General features: G+C 39.2%; 9 protein-coding genes across 9 annotated transcripts; 2 read left to right on the plus strand and 7 right to left on the minus strand. All coding sequences in view use genetic code 12, as the record gives it.

The window, feature by feature from the left end:
- Window positions 1-224: 224 nt before the first annotated feature.
- On the minus strand, window positions 225-2,012 carry TRM44 (tRNA (uracil) methyltransferase; the record flags this gene model as incomplete). Its single annotated transcript, XM_064996053.1, has 1 exon — window positions 225-2,012. One exon carries the CDS (start codon window positions 2,010-2,012, stop codon window positions 225-227), a length of 1,788 nt encoding a protein of 595 aa, XP_064852125.1.
- A 366-nt stretch (window positions 2,013-2,378) lies between these two features.
- PHO85 (cyclin-dependent serine/threonine-protein kinase PHO85) lies at window positions 2,379-3,353 on the plus strand (the record flags this gene model as incomplete). The annotated part of the gene is made up of 1 exon (XM_064996054.1): window positions 2,379-3,353. One exon carries the CDS (start codon window positions 2,379-2,381, stop codon window positions 3,351-3,353), a length of 975 nt encoding a protein of 324 aa, XP_064852126.1.
- A 437-nt stretch (window positions 3,354-3,790) lies between these two features.
- On the minus strand, window positions 3,791-5,710 carry DASC09_024520 (uncharacterized protein; the record flags this gene model as incomplete). Its single annotated transcript, XM_064996055.1, has 1 exon — window positions 3,791-5,710. The coding sequence occupies one exon, from the start codon at window positions 5,708-5,710 to the stop codon at window positions 3,791-3,793; it is 1,920 nt and encodes a 639-aa protein (XP_064852127.1).
- A 567-nt stretch (window positions 5,711-6,277) lies between these two features.
- SRP54 (RNA-binding signal recognition particle subunit SRP54) lies at window positions 6,278-7,900 on the minus strand (the record flags this gene model as incomplete). Its single annotated transcript, XM_064996056.1, has 1 exon — window positions 6,278-7,900. The coding sequence occupies one exon, from the start codon at window positions 7,898-7,900 to the stop codon at window positions 6,278-6,280; it is 1,623 nt and encodes a 540-aa protein (XP_064852128.1).
- A 408-nt stretch (window positions 7,901-8,308) lies between these two features.
- DASC09_024540 (Syh1 protein) lies at window positions 8,309-10,976 on the minus strand (the record flags this gene model as incomplete). Its single annotated transcript, XM_064996057.1, has 2 exons — window positions 8,309-10,850; window positions 10,936-10,976. The coding sequence occupies 2 exons, from the start codon at window positions 10,974-10,976 to the stop codon at window positions 8,309-8,311; spliced, it is 2,583 nt and encodes an 860-aa protein (XP_064852129.1).
- A 453-nt stretch (window positions 10,977-11,429) lies between these two features.
- On the plus strand, window positions 11,430-12,266 carry DASC09_024550 (nucleoporin; the record flags this gene model as incomplete). Its single annotated transcript, XM_064996058.1, has 2 exons — window positions 11,430-11,495; window positions 11,562-12,266. 2 exons carry the CDS (start codon window positions 11,430-11,432, stop codon window positions 12,264-12,266), a joined length of 771 nt encoding a protein of 256 aa, XP_064852130.1.
- A 450-nt stretch (window positions 12,267-12,716) lies between these two features.
- Window positions 12,717-14,060, minus strand: SMA2 (Sma2p; the record flags this gene model as incomplete). The annotated part of the gene is made up of 1 exon (XM_064996059.1): window positions 12,717-14,060. The coding sequence occupies one exon, from the start codon at window positions 14,058-14,060 to the stop codon at window positions 12,717-12,719; it is 1,344 nt and encodes a 447-aa protein (XP_064852131.1).
- Window positions 14,061-14,337: 277 nt separating this feature from the next.
- DASC09_024570 (Ecm7 protein) lies at window positions 14,338-15,963 on the minus strand (the record flags this gene model as incomplete). Its single annotated transcript, XM_064996060.1, has 1 exon — window positions 14,338-15,963. One exon carries the CDS (start codon window positions 15,961-15,963, stop codon window positions 14,338-14,340), a length of 1,626 nt encoding a protein of 541 aa, XP_064852132.1.
- A 652-nt stretch (window positions 15,964-16,615) lies between these two features.
- DASC09_024580 (uncharacterized protein) lies at window positions 16,616-17,704 on the minus strand (the record flags this gene model as incomplete). The annotated part of the gene is made up of 1 exon (XM_064996061.1): window positions 16,616-17,704. The coding sequence occupies one exon, from the start codon at window positions 17,702-17,704 to the stop codon at window positions 16,616-16,618; it is 1,089 nt and encodes a 362-aa protein (XP_064852133.1).
- Window positions 17,705-18,886: the final 1,182 nt, after the last annotated feature.

Raw genomic sequence — 18,886 nt, forward strand, 5'->3', positions numbered from 1 at the left:
CCTTCCCTAATATTAGTGTTTTTTCTATTCTATAATAACCTAGAACAAGTCTTTCATGTCAATAAATGTGTCTCACTTTTATGATTTGATTGATTTGCAGAATTTTTTTTTTTTACGGAAATATTTTTTTTTTTTTTTACAAAATTTGCGATGACTTTGCTTCCTGTCACCTACAAAACAATATTGAATTATTGAATATTATTATAATAAATAGGGGAAAATACTCAGTGTCCTCGGGGTGGACGCTTCATCAAACTCATGGTATTTTCTACCCATCCATCAGCACCACCTTCAAGCTCCAAAACTTGGGCAACCGACTTAAATTGATCTCCTGGTTGTTTATGGTGCCCTACGATTGCACAATTCCTAGTAGAAGGGATTCTCAACATTTCTCTTTCGGTTTTCCAACCAACTTGGGAAGCAATTTCTTCTGTGTGTTGCACAAGCCCAGAATATGTAGATTTAGAATCAGCAGCATTGTTGTTTGCCTTTGGTAAGAACCGAGTCTTATTCCCAGATAATGCATGAGAACAGCATGGGATCACCATGAAATCGTAGCCAAATAATGGGATCCATAATGTAAGCTCATCAGAATGATTACCGATTACGAAGGTGTTATCTGGGAATGTTCCGGTATTAACATAGCTGGAATTCATCAATGTCTTAGAGTTATAGCTAACTACCTCGATTTCGTTAGATGAAGACCCAAGTTTATTGAGATTTTTCTGATTATGAGTTCCATGAAGATCTGTCTTGAACGTGGAGTTTTGTAAACTGATCAGGTAGTCTTGATCTTGTTCCAACAAGATCCTTGGAATGATCACCTGTTCCTTGAGGCACTGTGAGACGTTATCTGGATAAATTTTCCATGATTTTCTGGCCCTGGCATCAATTCCTATCCCATGGAATCCTTCCATGATCAAAATATAAACAAGGATCCCGTTACCACAACCAAGATCAGCAAATTGAAAGTTGGTATCACCATATATATTTTGCCAAAGTTCGATCAAAAATGCGGCGATGGCGATATCTTCAAACACATGTTTCTTTGGATCAGTATTCTCCTGCCAATTATCAATCAAATATTGGGAGTATTGCTTCTTTAAAGCAATGTATCTGTTTTGAAAAAGCACCTTGCTGACAACTACATCATGCTGTACTCGTTTTTCGTACCCATCCATCACCCCTTTACTATGTTTTTGTGCAGTTTGGAGTAATCTGAAAGCAATTCTCAAAGTTCTGTCGTTAGAATCGAGGGATTTCAAATTACGGATCACTTGAGGGTCCTTGTATCCAAATGGAAGATAATTTAGTGATAAGTTCTTTGTTGGACGATGATAAAAAATCCCCACCGCTTCCACCGGTGGTAAGTAATACGGACATTGTTCGCCACTCTCAATGTGTGGTATGTACACTACAAAAAGAGATTCATCTTGATCTTCATAGTCTTGCAAGGTATATATCAAACAAGTTTGGTTGATCACGTAGTCTTTATATGGGTTACGAGGAATCAACCGTCTGACAATCTGTCGCTTAGGTTTGAAATCTAAGACCGTAGGTATATCTCGAAGCTGCATATCATCAAGGTTGAGCTCTTGTATCACATCGTTCCCTTCTTCTTCTTTTCGTTCTTCTTCTTCTGTTTCTTCATTTCCTTCGATGATTTTGTCTTCCTCATTTAGTTTTCTCTTTCTGTTCAGTGGTTTCGAACTTAATCTCGAGTGATCATCCCTTTCAGTTGTTTTCTCAGTGACCAACGGAGTCTCCATAATATTACCATTTTCATCAAGATATTCGTACTTGGTATTCCTGAGGATATCAGCCCGTAACAATACTGTGGAATTGATTTCTGGTTGGAGAATCAAATTGTATAAAGCCTTTTCAAAATGGTACGACTTGAACTCGACATTTCGTGAGCATACTTCTATCCAGTCATTCCCTATAAGTTTGGACTCTTGCAAAATGCTTTCGAATTGTTCTCCACGGGACTTCTTGTTACCTCTTTTGCCCATATTTTCCCACAAACACAGGTCTTTGCCGCTGCTTCTTCTTCCTTCCTGTTCTTCCAAATATTTTTTCTCTTCTTTCGGATCTCTCGCACGTGATGAAGTTACCATAAAAAGTCAGGAATTTTGAGACCAGCGAATGTCTCTCTCACCCCAATGGATGATCTAATAATTATTATTAGTATTACTTTCCAGGGAAAGCCCAAGATTGGTGTTTACTAATTGTGATAATAATAATAGAGGAGCCCCCTTTAATCAAAAATATTTGATCCTCTTTTTAATTCATTCAGGACTGATTATTCGGAACCACTATTGCAGGTAAATAGACAGACACACTTACAGATAGATAAATAGAACAGATATACACAAACCATGGCCGGTCAGTCACATTTCCAACAACTCGAAAAGCTTGGTGAAGGAACCTATGCCACTGTGTACAAAGGCAGAGATGCGTACACCGGGTCCCTTGTTGCTCTTAAAGAAATCAACTTGGACTCTGAAGAAGGTACCCCTTCTACTGCAATCCGTGAAATTTCTCTTATGAAGGAACTCAAGCATGAAAACATCGTCACCCTCTATGATGTGATCCACACGGAAAATAAATTGACCCTTGTGTTCGAGCATATGGACCGTGATCTTAAGAAGTACATGGATACCTATGGTAATCGCGGTGCGTTGGACCCTAAGATTGTCAAAAGCTACATGTTTCAGCTTCTCAAAGGTATAATGTTTTGCCATGATAACTGTGTGTTGCATCGTGATTTAAAACCTCAAAACTTATTGATAAATTCTAAAGGTGAGCTCAAGATTGGTGATTTTGGTCTTGCCCGTGCCTTCGGGATCCCTGTCAACACTTTCTCCAACGAGGTTGTCACCCTTTGGTACAGAGCCCCTGATGTGCTTATGGGTTCCAGAAACTATAATACCAGTATTGATATCTGGTCAGCTGGATGTATCATGGCAGAAATGTTCACTGGCCGTCCATTATTCCCAGGATCTTCTAACGATGATCAATTGTTGACAATTTTCAAAATAATGGGTACCCCAACCGAAAGAACGTGGCCAGGGGTTTCTCAATTGCCAAACTACCGTCATAATTTCGACATGTACATTTCCCAAGATTTGGGCACTATTGTTCCTCAGGTTGATCCTATTGGTTTGAAATTGTTGAACCAATTATTGCAAATGAAGCCAGAAAACAGGGTTTCTGCCCGCGCTGCGTTGACTAGTCCTTGGTTTTCCGAATACTCGTCACAGTTGGGAAACAACCAAATGAATAACAGTGATACCCAATATCAGAATCAATATCAGGATGGTAGAGGACGTGGCATGCATCAAATAGCATGAAAAGAATTAACGGAGATTTGTTGAACTATCGTTGTTGTTGTTTTTTTGTTTGAGTTCACATGGTCCTTTTTTATTGTTATGTTTTTTTGTTATCGTATTCACTTCATTTTCTTTAAATTTTTCTTGGGATTCAATATTAATCATTTGTAACTACAATTTGAAATGGAAGCTCGTAACTGTAATTCACTATCTGTATAGATAACGATTCGATATATTTATAGTTACAAAATATAAGAAAAAAAGGACACAAAGGAAAACAGATGAAAGATTTAGATTCTATTAAAAGCACAGTTCTATGTAACAAAATTCAACAGCAAAAACAAACAAGATAGAAAAGAAAGGAAAAGAAAAGAAAAATAAAGAAAAATAAAGAAAAATAAAGAAAAATAAAAAAGAGAAAAAAAATGAACTGGAACGATGGAACCTGGTTATTCCGATCACAAAAGATTTATTAGGCAAAATAGCACCGTTGCTAGCACCCCACCCTTGATTGTTGCTGCGTGGTTGTCACTAATGATACTCATTATCGAAGAATAATCAGAGTTAGCAAAAGTGAAAATGGAGGCGGTGGTACCTTCGGTTGCACTGGTATGATCATAGATACTACTGGTCATTGAACTGTGTCCAAGAGGTGTGGTAATAGATCTGGTTGAGTTGATTGTAGTGCTGGATTGTTGCCCACTGATGGTTGTGCCCGCAGCTGCGAGGGTTCTTGATCCGGCATTGAGAACCGCTTGCCCCAAGGAAGTAGTGGCCACCAAGATAGTCGAGCTGGATGATGATGTCTCCAGATCATTAGTTAATCTTGATCCCGAAGCGACAGTGGAAGAGACTTTAGTGGTGGCAGCGACAGTGGTATGATTACTGGTGGCATAGTAGTTGGTACTGGCATGGTTATTAGTACTGGTATAATGGCTAGTAGTATTATAAAGCCTATTACTGTTATGATGGCTATTAGTGCTACTATAGTGACTAGTCTTATAAGCTTTTGATGTGGTGGCTGTTCGATTGGCTGCCCCATGCCCAGAAATAGTGGAATTAAACATTTGGGTTGTGGAAAAGGTTTTCGGTTTCGGTTTTCTCACGTAATCCAACATCGACACATTTGCACTATGGGAGGAGTTAGAGTAGCCATCATAGTTTCTGACTGTTGAATGGATTGTATTGGAAATGTGGGATGTTGAATGGATTGTGTTGGAAATGTGGGATGTTGGATGAGAGTGTTCCGAGTATGTGGTTGTGACAGGTTGTTTTGAGTGAAATGTAGTAGTAGCATTATCATAATCTGAAGTTGTTATTGTCAGTGATGATTTGGCCTTACCAATTTTGATGATTTCATTTGCGTAATCGTTGAATTGGTAAACATATTTTAAGAAAGAATTTCCCAAGACAAAATCAGCATCAGAGGATGCGATCATCCCTAAGGCACACGCGGAAGAGTCTGAGATTTTGTAAACAAGACTCAGCAAAGGAATAGTGATACTTATACCTCCCAAATTGAATTCCAAATATTTCTCAGTCAACTTATCACTAACTTCACATTCAACGCGATAGATCCCGTATTTCGAATCAAAAGTGCCATTGATCGAACTTTCATTGATGATTTCAGTTATCACATTTTTAGAAAGATAGATCATATCCTTGTTTCTATTGAACACTGCTGTGGCACTGGAGCCTTTAATAATTTTGGAGTTCACAGAAATTGCGCTCACTGGGACCGTGAAGTTTGATCCTGTAGAATGAAATGTGATCAAATCACCAGTATACATAGCGGTATCTATGGTGCCAAAAATGATATTTCCTGAATATTTCCCAATCTCATTCACGATCGAGTAGCTAGTAACAGCGGCTTGGCCATTCTGTACAAGTTTGGAGCGAATATTTGAATGACCAGTATTTTCTTGTCCAAGACCTAACGATGCTGGCAAAATCTTGGAATCCAGCACCATTCCAATGGGTACTGAAGCTACTTGTAACCCCATCAAGGTGAGTTCTTCATCATACCATGTACCCAGGATCTCCTCTCCGGTACTCAATTTCTCTATGAACTTTGAACTCTTGGTAGAAGTGGAGGAACTCTTTGGAACTGTTCCATTGACCCATATATCAGCGGTGTCGAAGTCGATGTTGGCCCTGAAGCTGGTTGACAGAATGGACATGTCAGTGATTGGGAATACTTCATCTATGACTTCGTTGGAGGATAAAAACATTTCAGGACCATTTAATTTAGTTAATAATTTCCCAGACACTTCTAGAGAATACCAATCAAAGGGTAGCTCGGGAGTCGCTGCCATGGTGAGCCCATAATAATAATAACATAGGACGAGAATCAACCAAGTTTTATGACCCAGGAACATTCTCTAAATTTCTTGATCAAAATGCTAAGAAGCAAGAAAGCAAAATAAAAAATAAAACATAAAAAACATGTATCAAATAAAAAAAAAATGGCGGACTTCCCAAAATATATATCGGGAGGATCCTAAGGCCTGGCATGCATGTCATTACCATGGATGGATGCCTGCATGGTCGGTAAGTGGGGCCCAGGAGTCGCCGAGAAATGTCAACCCAAAACACTTGCCGGAGTATACGCAAAAAATATCGAGGGAAGAGGGGAGGGGGGTTATTTTCGCTACTTGTGAGATTAACACAAAATATAATGTTCAATAACTGGGATAAGTTATCCGCGTTTGTGATATCGTGACTAGTATAAAACTAATAATATCCAATTTCTGCAAAAAATATTGATAATCATAATTTTACCTTTCTCAAGAAAATTCTTATTAAATAAGTTGTAACAACTTTATAACAAAAAATCTACACTAAATAAACAATGATTATCAAAAGTAAAAGTTAAAATCGCATAAATTGAAATGAAAACAATTAAAAAGAAGAAAAGAATTAACGAACAAATAAATCACATAAACTCATGAGAGACCAAACTGCTTCATCATGTTTTGCATCATCTGAGGATTCTGTCTCATCATTTTTTGGACTTCGGCAGGATCTGGCATCCCTGGCATCCCTGGCATACCACCACCCTGGCCCATCATCTTCATCATATCACCCATATTTGGCATTCCTGGCATACCACCACCGCCACCACCGCCAAACATGTTCATCATGTTCTGCATCATCCCTGGATTCTGTTGCATGGCACCCATAGCTCTGTTAATATTGGCTGGGTTAAACATGTTGGCCATACCTCCACGTCCTCCAGGCATGCCCCCGCCTTGTTTTTGCATATCCATCATATTCTTTGATCCTTTAGCCAACTTCGACATCGTCTTCAGTTGCAATAACACCAATTCCACATCAGTGACAGAAGTACCAGACCCTCTCGCGACTCTGACAATTCTTGCTGGTTCATCAACAAAGATATCCCCATTACTGTCCAATTCTTTTTTGGTCATCGAATCCATTATAAACACCATTCTTTTCAATTTATACGAAGCGTCTTCCTCACTCACCCCACTCATAAGATTGGACATCCCAGGAATCATCGAAGCAATTTTCGAAAGTGGTCCCATCTTCATCATGTTGCCCATTTGTGTTTGAAAATCCCTGAGGGTAAACTTCCCTTCTTGGAAATTCTTTATTGTGTCCTTTTGGTCTAAATTAAGAGACTTGACGTGTTCCATAAGCCCTTGGATATCACCAATCCCCAAAAGTTTAGAAATAAATGATTTTGGCGAAAACGTTTCGAAATCAGTAATGTGTTCCCCGGTACCAATGAAAACGATCGGGGTGTTGGTGGCGGCTACCGCGGAAATCGCCCCACCACCTTTAGCATGGCCATCCATCTTGGTCAAAATGATCGAACCAAAGTCCGCAGCCTCCTTGAAGGCTTTACTTTGTGCTTCGGCAGCTTGACCAATTGCCCCATCAAGAACCATGATGGTTTGATTTGGGTTGACGGCATTACCGATTTGCACCATTTCATCAAACAAATCTTGTTCTTGTCTATGACGACCAGAGGTATCGACAATGATGATCTCAAACTTCTCTTTTCTGAACTTATCCACCCCGGATTTCGCCACCTTAACTGGATCGGTTTCGGTATACGACCCAAAGAATGGAATCTTGGCCTTAGTGGCATTTTGTTTCAATTGATCGAACGCCCCCGCACGAAAAGTATCGGCACAAACCATCCCTGTTTTGTACCCTCTTCTTTGGTAATAAGTCGCCAATTTGGTACAGGTTGTGGTCTTACCAGCCCCTTGCAACCCAACAAACATAATCACGTTAGTTTGGTGCTTCTTTGGCTTGTACGCTTCAGTTTGACAATCTACAAGCGCCACAAGTTCATCGAAAACGGTTTTTTGAATCAATCTTTTCTTATTTCCTCCAGTAATATTCTCCTGGCTTGATATTTGAGTCTTTATCCGTTCACGTAATTTCGCCACTAATCTAAAGTTGACATCGGCTTCAAGAAGGGCATTACAAATCTCCTTCAACATCAAATTGATGGCATTTTCATCGACCACATCAGACTTGGTGATGTCTGAAATGGCACCATTGATTCGTCTTCCTAAGTCTGCTAAAACCATGTTGGAAAAAAGAAAAACAAAACCACTGCCAATATGAAATCAAACAGTGATACAACTTTTGTTCACTGTCTGTTCATTTTTCTCGAAAGGATCAGAAAAACGGGAAAAAATAATCGTCTCCGCGCACGCAAGAAGTTTTGCTTGATAAACGGTGATTTTTCGCACCGGGTAATAAAGAATATTCAATTATAACGTTCGTTATCTTATGAGAATCATTTATATTTCGCAAGAAATGTATTTATATACAAGTGGTGGTAGAATATGGGTTGAATATTCAATTATTGAATCTCTACATTGGATTTTTACAATTCATGGGGGATATATATTTGTCAGGAATTTCCAGGAAATCTTCAGAATACAAGATATTTTCCAATACTAATATTTATATTATCAAGAGGGCTACGGATCTTAACGTCTTCCCTTCTTCTTGGAGCTGGTGACAATCCATTCGTCTTCCTCTTCGTCATCTGGGTCCATGTTCAAAGCATCATCCCAGTTGACAACGTGCTTCTCCACCCCTTTTCTTCTCTTGATAAATTCTTCGGCAAATCTTCTACCGTTCAAAGTCTTAGATGAAGAATAAATGGTATCTTGGATCAAATCACGAGAGTCATTGCTGCAAGGGAATTGAAAGAACATACGGAGAAGCTCTTCCTTGTTGACGCCTCTGTTCAAATCATGTAATTCTCCACGGCACCAGGACAAGAATTCACGACGTTGCTTATTAGCAGCAGAATTGGCACCACTGTTAGTTGAGGAAGCTGATGAGGACACAGTGGAAGATTGATGGACGGTGGAAGAAACGTTTCTCAATTGGGTTGGGGTTTGCAATTTCGAAGAAGAAGCGCCAGACACCTTATATTGGGTCTTCAAGGCGGCACCAGTGGCAGAAGCAGCAGAAGGTGCTTGTTGTTTCTTTGCAGCGGTGGCAACAACAGTCCAGCTGTTATCATTACTAACCGTGGTTTTTTCAACAGAAGCAATGACGGAAGATGCTTTGGCGATGGTAGCAGCGCGCTTTTTGGCAGCTTCTTCTTTTTGAATGTCGAAAAGGGTTTTAGCAGGAGCACTAAGTTTAGATTGTGATCCAATCGAGGCCCATCCGGCGGTTCCTGGCAAAGTAGATTTCTTCTCGGTGGTTTCGTGCTTCAAAGCTTCGCTAAACAAAATGTTTCTTTGAGTGATCTTCTTTTGTTCAATGAGTTTTTGTTCTCTTGCTCTTTCGGCAGCTTCAAGTTCTTGAATTTCTTTCAAGGTCAATTGTTTCTTGGTGGCTGGTTCGCCAGCAGGCTTGGAAGCCCAAGGAGCCAACTTAGGTTTACTGGCTTGCACCGACTTTTCAACGATAACGGTTTCCGTCACTTTCTTAGTAGATGAAGATTCAGTAGTGGCAATAAACGACTCAATGGTAGCAGTTGGAGTTTCAGCAACGGCAATGGTGGTAGTAGTAGTAGTAGTAGTAGTAGGCTGATGTTCAGAATTGGTTTCTTTTGATGCTGTAGATCCTTTCTTGGTCTTCTTGGCAGATTCCTTTTTTGGTTTTTCAGTAACCTTTTTAACCGGTTCACCAGTTGGAATCATTTCTTCTGGAGTTTCTTCCACTGGTTTTTTTGAAGTTTTTCCAACAACATCAGTTGGAACTTCCTCTTTCAAAACACTACCCAACAAGAGAGAACTAATATGATCTTGGTCAAGAGATTGTTTTGGTTCAGTTTCGAAAGTGGTAGCGGCATTGACAAGTGGACTATTGGTGGAACTCATAAAAGTATTGGAAGACGCAAGCAAACTACTACCCCCGGTATTTTCTACAGATAATGGATTGGTCACGGTTTGGGTTGGTTGAATACTAGTAAAGGAGTTGGTCACCGATAATGGGTTGTTGTACAATGGCGATTGAGTCGCCAATCTGGATGGAATGGTATCAGATAACGCAAAATCCTGGCTACCAATCGGTCTAGTTGACCAAGTTGGCTGCATCAAATTGGAGCGTTGAGAATTACCCCAGCCATTGGAGTTGAAACCTCCAGAAGTGTCCTGGGTTTGGAAGAAATTGGACCCCCCAGTATTGGTTGGAGTAGCAGTACCACTGCCAAAGAATGCGGACTGCGGGGCTCCGCCGCCTGGGTGAGCGTGAAGCGGGTACGGTTGATGATTAACTGAGGGCAAAGGCACAAGAAATGGTTGATACGAATTTTGAACCCTTGCCATCAATTGGTTAAGGGGATAGTATGCCGTTTCTTCCGACCGCCTGATCTGCAAATCCAATTTCAAATACCCTTGGGAAAACCAATTCTGCATCATTGGGCCATTGAATGGGCCCTGTTCTTGGTTCGAAGGATCCAAGTAATACCATGAGATGTTTTCCGGACTGATGTTGAAAAACCCTGGAGGAGGCGGAACATGAGAAGGAGAGTTAAGGGAATCCAACAACGACTTCTTACTACCAATCCTATCGAGTAAGGAGCCAGCAGGGGCAGCCGGGCTAGACACATTACTCAACACTGATGAATCCTGAGTGGTGGTGGAGGTGGTACTTGGCTGTTGAGGTTCTGGATTACTCCAGCTGTTGTTGTTGGAGATACCAGCATGGTGTGTGCCATCTGCTTTGCCCAATGATAAGTTGTCAATTGAGTGTTCAAGATTGGTTACTGAAGAGGAACTGCCTTGAATTTTCCCATTTTCATTCAATACGACGTGCAAGATATCCATTGGTTTGGGGTTCTTGTATGGCTCATCTGAATTTTGGGGTATAAGGTCACCCTTCTCCTTCATTTCGTCCAACACATCAAACATTTCATTCAATGAATATCTGGTGCTTGCAGAGTTTGGAGAAATGATTTTGGAGCTTGCCAAGGCATCCTTGACATCAAAACTTGGATCGACTTTCTGTGAATTGGTGGCAGAAAGAGAGGATATTTTTTCATCGTGCAATGAAGATTTTGGGCGCATCCTAATGATGATTGGTTAGTACGTGATGATTTCTGGAAAATATACATATACATTCTATAATGTATTATAGTACAAGATTAACATACCATGTAGGACCAAATGATAAAGAAGCTGCTGATTGGGACATTGTTGCTGTATTTAATCTGGGGTTGGGTTGTTTAATGTTTGTTGTTATTCTTTTTTTCTAAGAAAAAAAATGTTATTTTGTAGTTGCTTTTTAAATGTTGTTGTTCTGATTATAGTATCGCTTGGTCAGAGTCGTTTCAATTGAGGGTTTTCTTTTGGTTAACCTGTAGTACGAGATCTGGTTATTGTGATACAAACACTGCTGATTGAAGAGAGTTACAATTTAACGAAAAAAAAAAAAAATTGAGAAAATTTTGGTGAAAAAAAAAAAAAAAAAATTTGACCGGTGCGAAGAAAATAATTTTCTGCTAAGGGCGCTGCCTGTAAAGTTCGTTTTTTTTTTGTGTGTGGCAAAATTAGAAAAAGGGCATCGATTGTGATATCTTGTATGTATTATATTATATTATAGTATACTATATTATATTATATTATATTGTACTATATACATACAACTATGTCCAGTCCCTCATCTTCTTCGTCAAAACCATCGACAACAGATAACTTGTACGCCCTTACAAAGGTATGTTATTTTCTTGCCATTGAGTGGCATTGAATCCTTAAGGATTATGTTTGCTAACTGTCCCAGAATATCCAATTCTTTTGGTTTGTAGGCCATATCGTCACTTTCTTTTCCAGTGTGCTTTATCTCCTCACTTTCCGTTCTGGCGGATTGGCCAACACTTTGTTTTTCAGATTGGCGTATCTAGGAGTCATTGAATCGTTTGGGATCATCCTTTATCAATCGTACAAAGGCCGTCAGCCAACCCTCCAATTGTTATTTGGCGATGACAATGCCCAGTACACTTTCGATGCTCTTTTATGGTTTTTTGCTCCAGTAAACACCTTGTCATTGGCACCTTTTGTGATCTTCTCCCTTTTCCACTCGTTAACCTACATCAGAAACCAGATCTTGCCAGCTTTGAATTACTCGCAAACCACCAGCACCCTCGGTAAAATCAGCACCTTGATCACCAACAATAACGACAGCTCGTTAGTATTGGTGGCTAATTTGGAATTCTTTCTCTTGGTGGTGTTGATCTTCAAAGCATTGTTCTTCATGAAACGTTCGTGGATCATTCTTGTCGGTTACACCCTTTTCATGAAGTTGAGATATGAGAAATCTGTCTACACTAAAGCAGTGTTGAAAGCCTACGAAGTCAGAATCGATGGGGTATTTTCCGATTCAAGATTGCCTCCAAATGCCAAGCAATATTGGGCTAAATTGAAGGCAGTGTTGAGTGCCACTCTTGGGACTCCTTTGGCAGCTAATGTCGCCTCCAAGAACAAATGAGGGTGTACATAAACTGAAATCCGTGTCATCTCTGACCTATGGTGAAAAGGAATATTCATGGTTAATAATCGAAAAATAAAAAAATCCTCACTGGTTTGTTCCCATAATCTAACATTCGTGTTTTCTCGTTACTGATTTCTGTTGTTACTTTTTGGTTAAGTATGCAAAGAGAAATATTTGCTTGTAACTCGCAAAATTTTATTTCTGTATTAATGATTGATGTTTTAACTGTTTTTTTCTTTTGTTATTGTTTATTTTTCACATTATTCAGTATATTGTAATATATAAAGCATCTAATTTGCTGAATCTTTTAATAATAGACAGTGGTCATCAGATCGATTAAGTAGAATTGGCCTATAACATTTGAGTATAGGTATAGAAGAGAAAAATAATATTATTTTTGATCATGTATATCTATCATACTTGTAATATTTTGCCAGATATCCCAAGTCAATTTATTTTGGTTGTACGATTACCAACCAATGATGAAATAAACTGAATTGTAGAACAAACAAGAGAACCCACTAATAAATAGAAACCCGTTCCATATTGAATCTTTGCTAAAGCAATTTCTTCCGTTAAGATACGATGCATTCGAGAAATATAAATTTTCAATACCGTAACCGTGGCAATGTTGATCAACAATGTCACCAATGACGTGAACAATAATGTCTTCTTCATGAAAGAATCATTCAACAACAAAAAATAGCAAACCACATTTTTCTGCAACTTTTTATTAAAATGACAAATGATATGTAAACCCATTTGAAACCAATTGACAAAATTTAGTAAAAACCCCACCGTCACGATGAATGGCAAAATCTTACTAATTCGCTTCACCAACATCGCGTTGCTACAAATGTTGACTGGACCTTCACCTTGAAGAAACTTGCTCAAATTCGGTAAAGAAATTTCGTATCCTAACGCTAAAGCATCACTGACTGTACTTGTTCTATTATCAGAGGTTAAGATAGCTAACTGCTGTCCAAAATCTCGAAGCAAAGTGGCAACCAAATCGATACCATTAATAATTCCACCAAAGCAAATTCTTCCTCCGTCATCAGTTGTGCTATTTGTTCGACAATACCCTGTGAATCCCAATTCAAAGAAATTATCCGTGGAGAATGTCATAATTTCCTTTGGGTGTTGGGATGATGAAGATTTGAGTCGATGGATCATTATAGGATTTACTAAAGGACTATTAGGTTCCACCACCACGCGCTGAGGTTCACTCACATCAACCTCCAAAATCCCTTGCTCACGTTGTAAACCTTCATTATATTCTTTGGCAAGAAATGTGAACAAATGGACTATATCATTGAGCATGGTAATCACGGTCTGTGATGCGGGGGAATTATTAGTAATTTGAAAGTTCAACTGTGAGAAGCATTTCACATTATTGGCGTTAGAAATGGTACTGCAAGTTGTCAATGTCAATCCCGTCAAAATAACCATCACTGTCGAGCAAATCAATACCATGAAACCCCATACTTTGAACTCATTAAAATTTTTTTTCCAAGCAAAATTATTAATGTTTATCAAGATGAATTTAGGAACCTGTGACAACATCACGGTTTCTTTTTTGATATACCGTTTTTCTTCCAGTGAGTATTCCTCCGTGTCACTGGCATTATTGGGGCTTTTCTCTGCTGTTCCTTTCAAGGCCAAGTATTTGAGTTCGGGGGAATCATTAGAGGGATTGAAGAACTTACAAGTATCGATAGTAGAACAAGTTCCTGTGGCCGAGGATTTGATAGTATACCATAATTTCACCGTACCAGAAACAATGCTCATATTTTGGGGATGAGTAGCACCTACTTTGATGATAATCTTTAAATGAAGTTTTCATAATAGTCTTTTTTTTTTTTATTATTTGTTTATTTTTCTGATTTTTGTGTATTTGTGATTATGCATGTCGAGAGAAAATAAAAAGGAACAACAAGAAATAAAAAGAGAAAAACTGAACCAATACCCGAAAAAATAAAATGAGGAAAAAAAATGTTTTTTTACCATCATATGCGAGTAAGTATCTATAATAATAGTGGATGAAGAAAGAAACATAAGTGGTCCCTTATTTAGGGGATTCGCTATACCCATATTGCTGAACTGTGAAAAATTGCTGTTCAATATCTGAAGCGTCATTGCTACCTTGAGTTAGATTGTTTTTTATAGTCCCATTTTTTCTTAAACCAAACCCGGAATAGCTCATGCCATTGGTAGATTCTAGAATTTGGTTATAATCAATATTGTTAGCGTACGTGTCATTTTCACTGACCATACTGACCAAGTCTGAATTGGATTTGAAAACTTTGAGTCCATTAGAGTCATGGCCAGTCGGCATGAATGGGTTCTGGTAAGATTCTTCGCTCTGGCCACCATCATTACTTTGCGATTGATAATTACTGTAGTATGCCGTGTCAATATTGCCAAGATTGCCAGAACCTGTGGTATTATTTGTTTGGAACAGACCTTTGGTAAATGGGGAAATCAAGTATTTTTTCGATGAGCTTCTGGTGGTGGTTGAAGGTCCGTAAAAAGCAGACGACATCCCAGTATTAGTTCTTGTCATAAATGTCACATTTTTCTTGAGCTCTTCGTCATATTTGGTAGCTGGGGTATTACCAGCTGATTGTGGGAATTCTATCCATCCACCAGTTAATGCTGATAAAGTCTGTAAAGACTTTCTATGGTTGGTTCTATAGAATTTCTCTTCGTGGTCTAACTCGACATCAGGAACGGTACACCAGGCCACCCCTCCCCAAAGGCAGAAATTGACGAACGATGTGGCAAACAACACCCAGAGAGTAGTGAAGAACACTCTTCCAAGGTGTAAGGATATCCCGAAATCTCCCAATTCATCACTGACATGGCTTTTCAAATTAAAGGAAATTATCGTCAAATTAATCACCGCCACTGTCACCGCCACGAAAATCGCCAGCGATAATGCCGCATTGATATGTTGCAAAAGGATCGCCAAATTATTACGGTTTTGATTATTGTTTAGCAAAATGTGATAAAGGATTACCGAAATCAACAAGATGAACACTTGGGCCACCCCGGCAAAAATTAAAATGTTTGGCAATATCTTCATGGACCTGTGAACAGATTGCATAAGGGCCAGATACTCAGCGTTTGAAGAATAATCTCCGTCATAGGCGTATTCTAAAATGATGGTAAAACCAATTTGCCCCAATAATGCCCGGTAATTGAAATAATATTGTAGAGGACTGCTGCAACTCAATACCGTTGGACTTTGGTATTCAGCACCGGGGTCATTGTACTCAAGGAAATTGTGGAAATTATCGGAGAAATCATCGAAATCTGGAGAGTCATAAGTCCCATAACAATAGTTCCAGATCGCAGATACGAGAAACTGAGGGCTATCATCGAATTCCCCTGAAGTGTAATCGACCAAGATTTGGATTTCTGAAGTGGTGAAACCTGGACCATAAGGGTCGTCTGAATTTCTTTCTGAGTTGACATTGTCAGCCAAAGCATTATATAACCCTCTAGCGACGTTTAAATGGGAAAACTGGAGTTTATGGATGTAAATATTCAAACAGTTTTTCACCAGTCCTACCAACAACACCAAGTTGAGAATCGTAAACACCATGAACGCCATGAGTCGAAGCCCGAGAAGCACACGTTTCCGGGGAGCGAGATTCCCTAGGAAAGGAATATGATGAAGGAACTTCATATTGACATTTGATGTGAAGTAGCAAAAATAGTGGTGTATACCTATGTTGTTATGATCTAGTTCCCCTGAGTTGGTATTTTTTTTTTTTTTCTATCTGAAATCATCGACCCACGCTAATGGTACACGTCAAAGATATTCCCATTTCAGTTTCTTTATGAGTTTCTTGAATTCTTCAGCTGTTGGTACTGTGATGTTGGATGTATTTAACTAAATGACCAAAATTTATGTCTGGAAAAATAAAACTAGAAATATGAAATTCAGCATCTAATAGGTGTGTCGTCTCAGTATCATATGAACAAGAGAAAGTATGTGATCCAGTCCCATGGTTCAAAGGTTGATAAAAATCTATCAGTAAATTTTTTTTTTGTATTTCAAGTTTTTGGTTTTAATGTTGTTCTATCTCATTATAATGAGATGTGGTTTCTATTAAGTTTCTAAGAAGTGGAAAGTTTTACAAAGATATTAATAAGAAAAATATGTTATATTTTTTAAGAATTAAAATAAAATCAAAAGGAATAATAGTCGAATAACAATGAAATTATAAATGAATTGAAAATCAAAGAGAATTAAAGGTCCAGGCCTGTGATTCATTTACCACCAGGGCAGAAATAACAAATCAAAAACAAAAACTGGAGGCCAAGTATGATGGAAATTAGGCAGAAGATTCAGTAGAGTTCGACACTATTTTCTTCACCCAAGGGTGGCCCCCTGGAGGTCCTGGTGGGCCAGGTGGTGATGATGGTGGGCCATTTCCTGGTTGGCCTGGAGGTCCTGGAGGTCCTGGCGGTGGAGGTGGAGGTGGGTGGTGATGACCGAATAAATCGCCCATCAAGTCTCTTTTTTCGCTGGCAGTACCATTAACCATTTTATTCATCCAAGGGTTACCTGGTGGGCCAGGTGGTGATGATGGTGGGCCATTTCCTGGTTGGCCTGGAGGTCCTGGAGGTCCTGGCGGTGGAGGTGGATGGTGATGACCGAATAAATCGCCCACCAAGTCTCTTTTTTCGCTGGCAGTACCATTAACCATTTTATTCATCCAAGGGTTACCTGGTGGGCCAGGTGGTGATGATGGTGGGCCATTTCCTGGTTGGCCTGGAGGTCCTGGAGGTCCTGGCGGTGGAGGTGGATGGTGATGACCGAATAAATCGCCCACCAAGTCTCTTTTTTCGCTGGCAGTACCATTAACCATTTTATTCATCCAAGGGTTACCTGGTGGGCCCGGTGGAGGTGATGGGCGATTTCCAGGAGGACCTGGAGGAGGAGGAGGAGGAGGAGGAGGAGGCCCATAACCTGGTTGGCCTGGAGGAGCTGGTGGGCCTGGAGGTGGTGGTTGTGGATGATGATGATGTCCGAATAAATCTCCCATTAAATCTTTTTGTTGAATATCGGTAGAATTAATTTTTTGAATATCTCTTTTTTCACCAATTGAGGTACTATTAGCTATTTTTTCCATCCATGGGTTGCCTGGAGGCCCAGGTGGAGGCCCAGGTGGACCATAGCCTGGAGGGCCTGATGGAGGACCATAACCTGGAGGGCCTGATGGTGGACCATAACCTGGAGGGCCTGATGGAGGAGGTGGAGGAGGCGGAGGATGGTGATGACCAAATAAATCGCCCATGATATCTTTTTGTTGAATAGCTGTAGAATTGGATGATTGAGAATCTTGGAATTCTTTCACTGGAGCAGCGGTGGCAGCAGAAGCAAAAAGAATCGAGGAAATGATAGCAGCCGAAAACTTCATTGTGATGTTACTTCTTTTGCTATTGTGTTTTGTTGGATGATTAAAATGAAAGTAAGTAATTGGAAACTATCGATGGTTTCATGATTCTTTTATAGTAATTTTTTTCCCCGCTCATCCATAAAGTGATAGTAGTTGCAGTTTTGATGAGGCATCTGGTTTTGAGGCTATTTTTTTTTTTTTTTGAAGCCATGATCTTGTTTTCTTGCATAATTTACGATTCAGTATGTATCTATTGGGTTTTCAAAGCACTTATCATCATTGTATAACCCCCTGAAAATTATCGAGATGGTGTCTGTTGGGACTTATTGATATATATTTGATTTTGATCTGATTTATCTATATTTCCTATAGCTTTGCTAAAATATAATGATATCTTTGGTGTATTCTTCTTATTGAATTGATCGTAATTTTTCCTGCATGTTGAAGCCGCAAAATTCTGCAGTAGGCTTATTAGTAGAGAAAACAAAAAGGCTTTTTTCTTTTCTTTTATTACTATAGTTATTGAAATAAGCTCCACAAGTGGTGTCAATTTTTTGATCTATTAATAACCGAAGTATCCAATTATCTTGGCTTTTCACCAGTACTGTTGTGTGGCATACTGATGCAGCATCATTCTTGCGGGAAGGCAGCGCCGATAATGCAATCCAAAGATGAGGAGAGAAATATCTATGAAGCCATTTTTAGATTCTAACAACTGTGCAGGGGAGAGGAAATCAAAAAAAAATGGAAAAAAAAAAAAAGAACGACCTTCTAAGCCACTACTAAACATGTTAATGATCTATTAATTTGTAAATTGTGGGTGCGTTGGGTATGGGTTGAAATAACGGTCCAGGGCCCACAGCATATACCCTTTTATTAACACAGAGATAATCATCGTGGAAAAGAATGATATTATAGAGGGGTTAGACTCTATGTAAGGGTAACGAATGGAAAAGATTCTATTTATATAACGGCCGAATAAGGCATTTTCTAATGAATGAACATTGTTACCACACTTCAGAGGAAATTGCGAAAGGTATTCAATTAATCTATGGCCTCCAAATATTGACGGAGATCTAAAAGTATCTTATGAATGATGGATTGATATTTGCTATCATTTATTATTGTTGATAAGCTAGTAGAAATTGTTAAAATATAATATAGATATGGGTATTTGGTAGCGGAAATGTCGTTGATACCAAT

Source organism: Saccharomycopsis crataegensis (assembly GCF_037102585.1).
Source record: "Saccharomycopsis crataegensis DNA, jcf7180000000075, whole genome shotgun sequence".
In the NCBI taxonomy this organism is placed as follows: Eukaryota; Fungi; Ascomycota; class Saccharomycetes; order Ascoideales; family Saccharomycopsidaceae; genus Saccharomycopsis; species Saccharomycopsis crataegensis.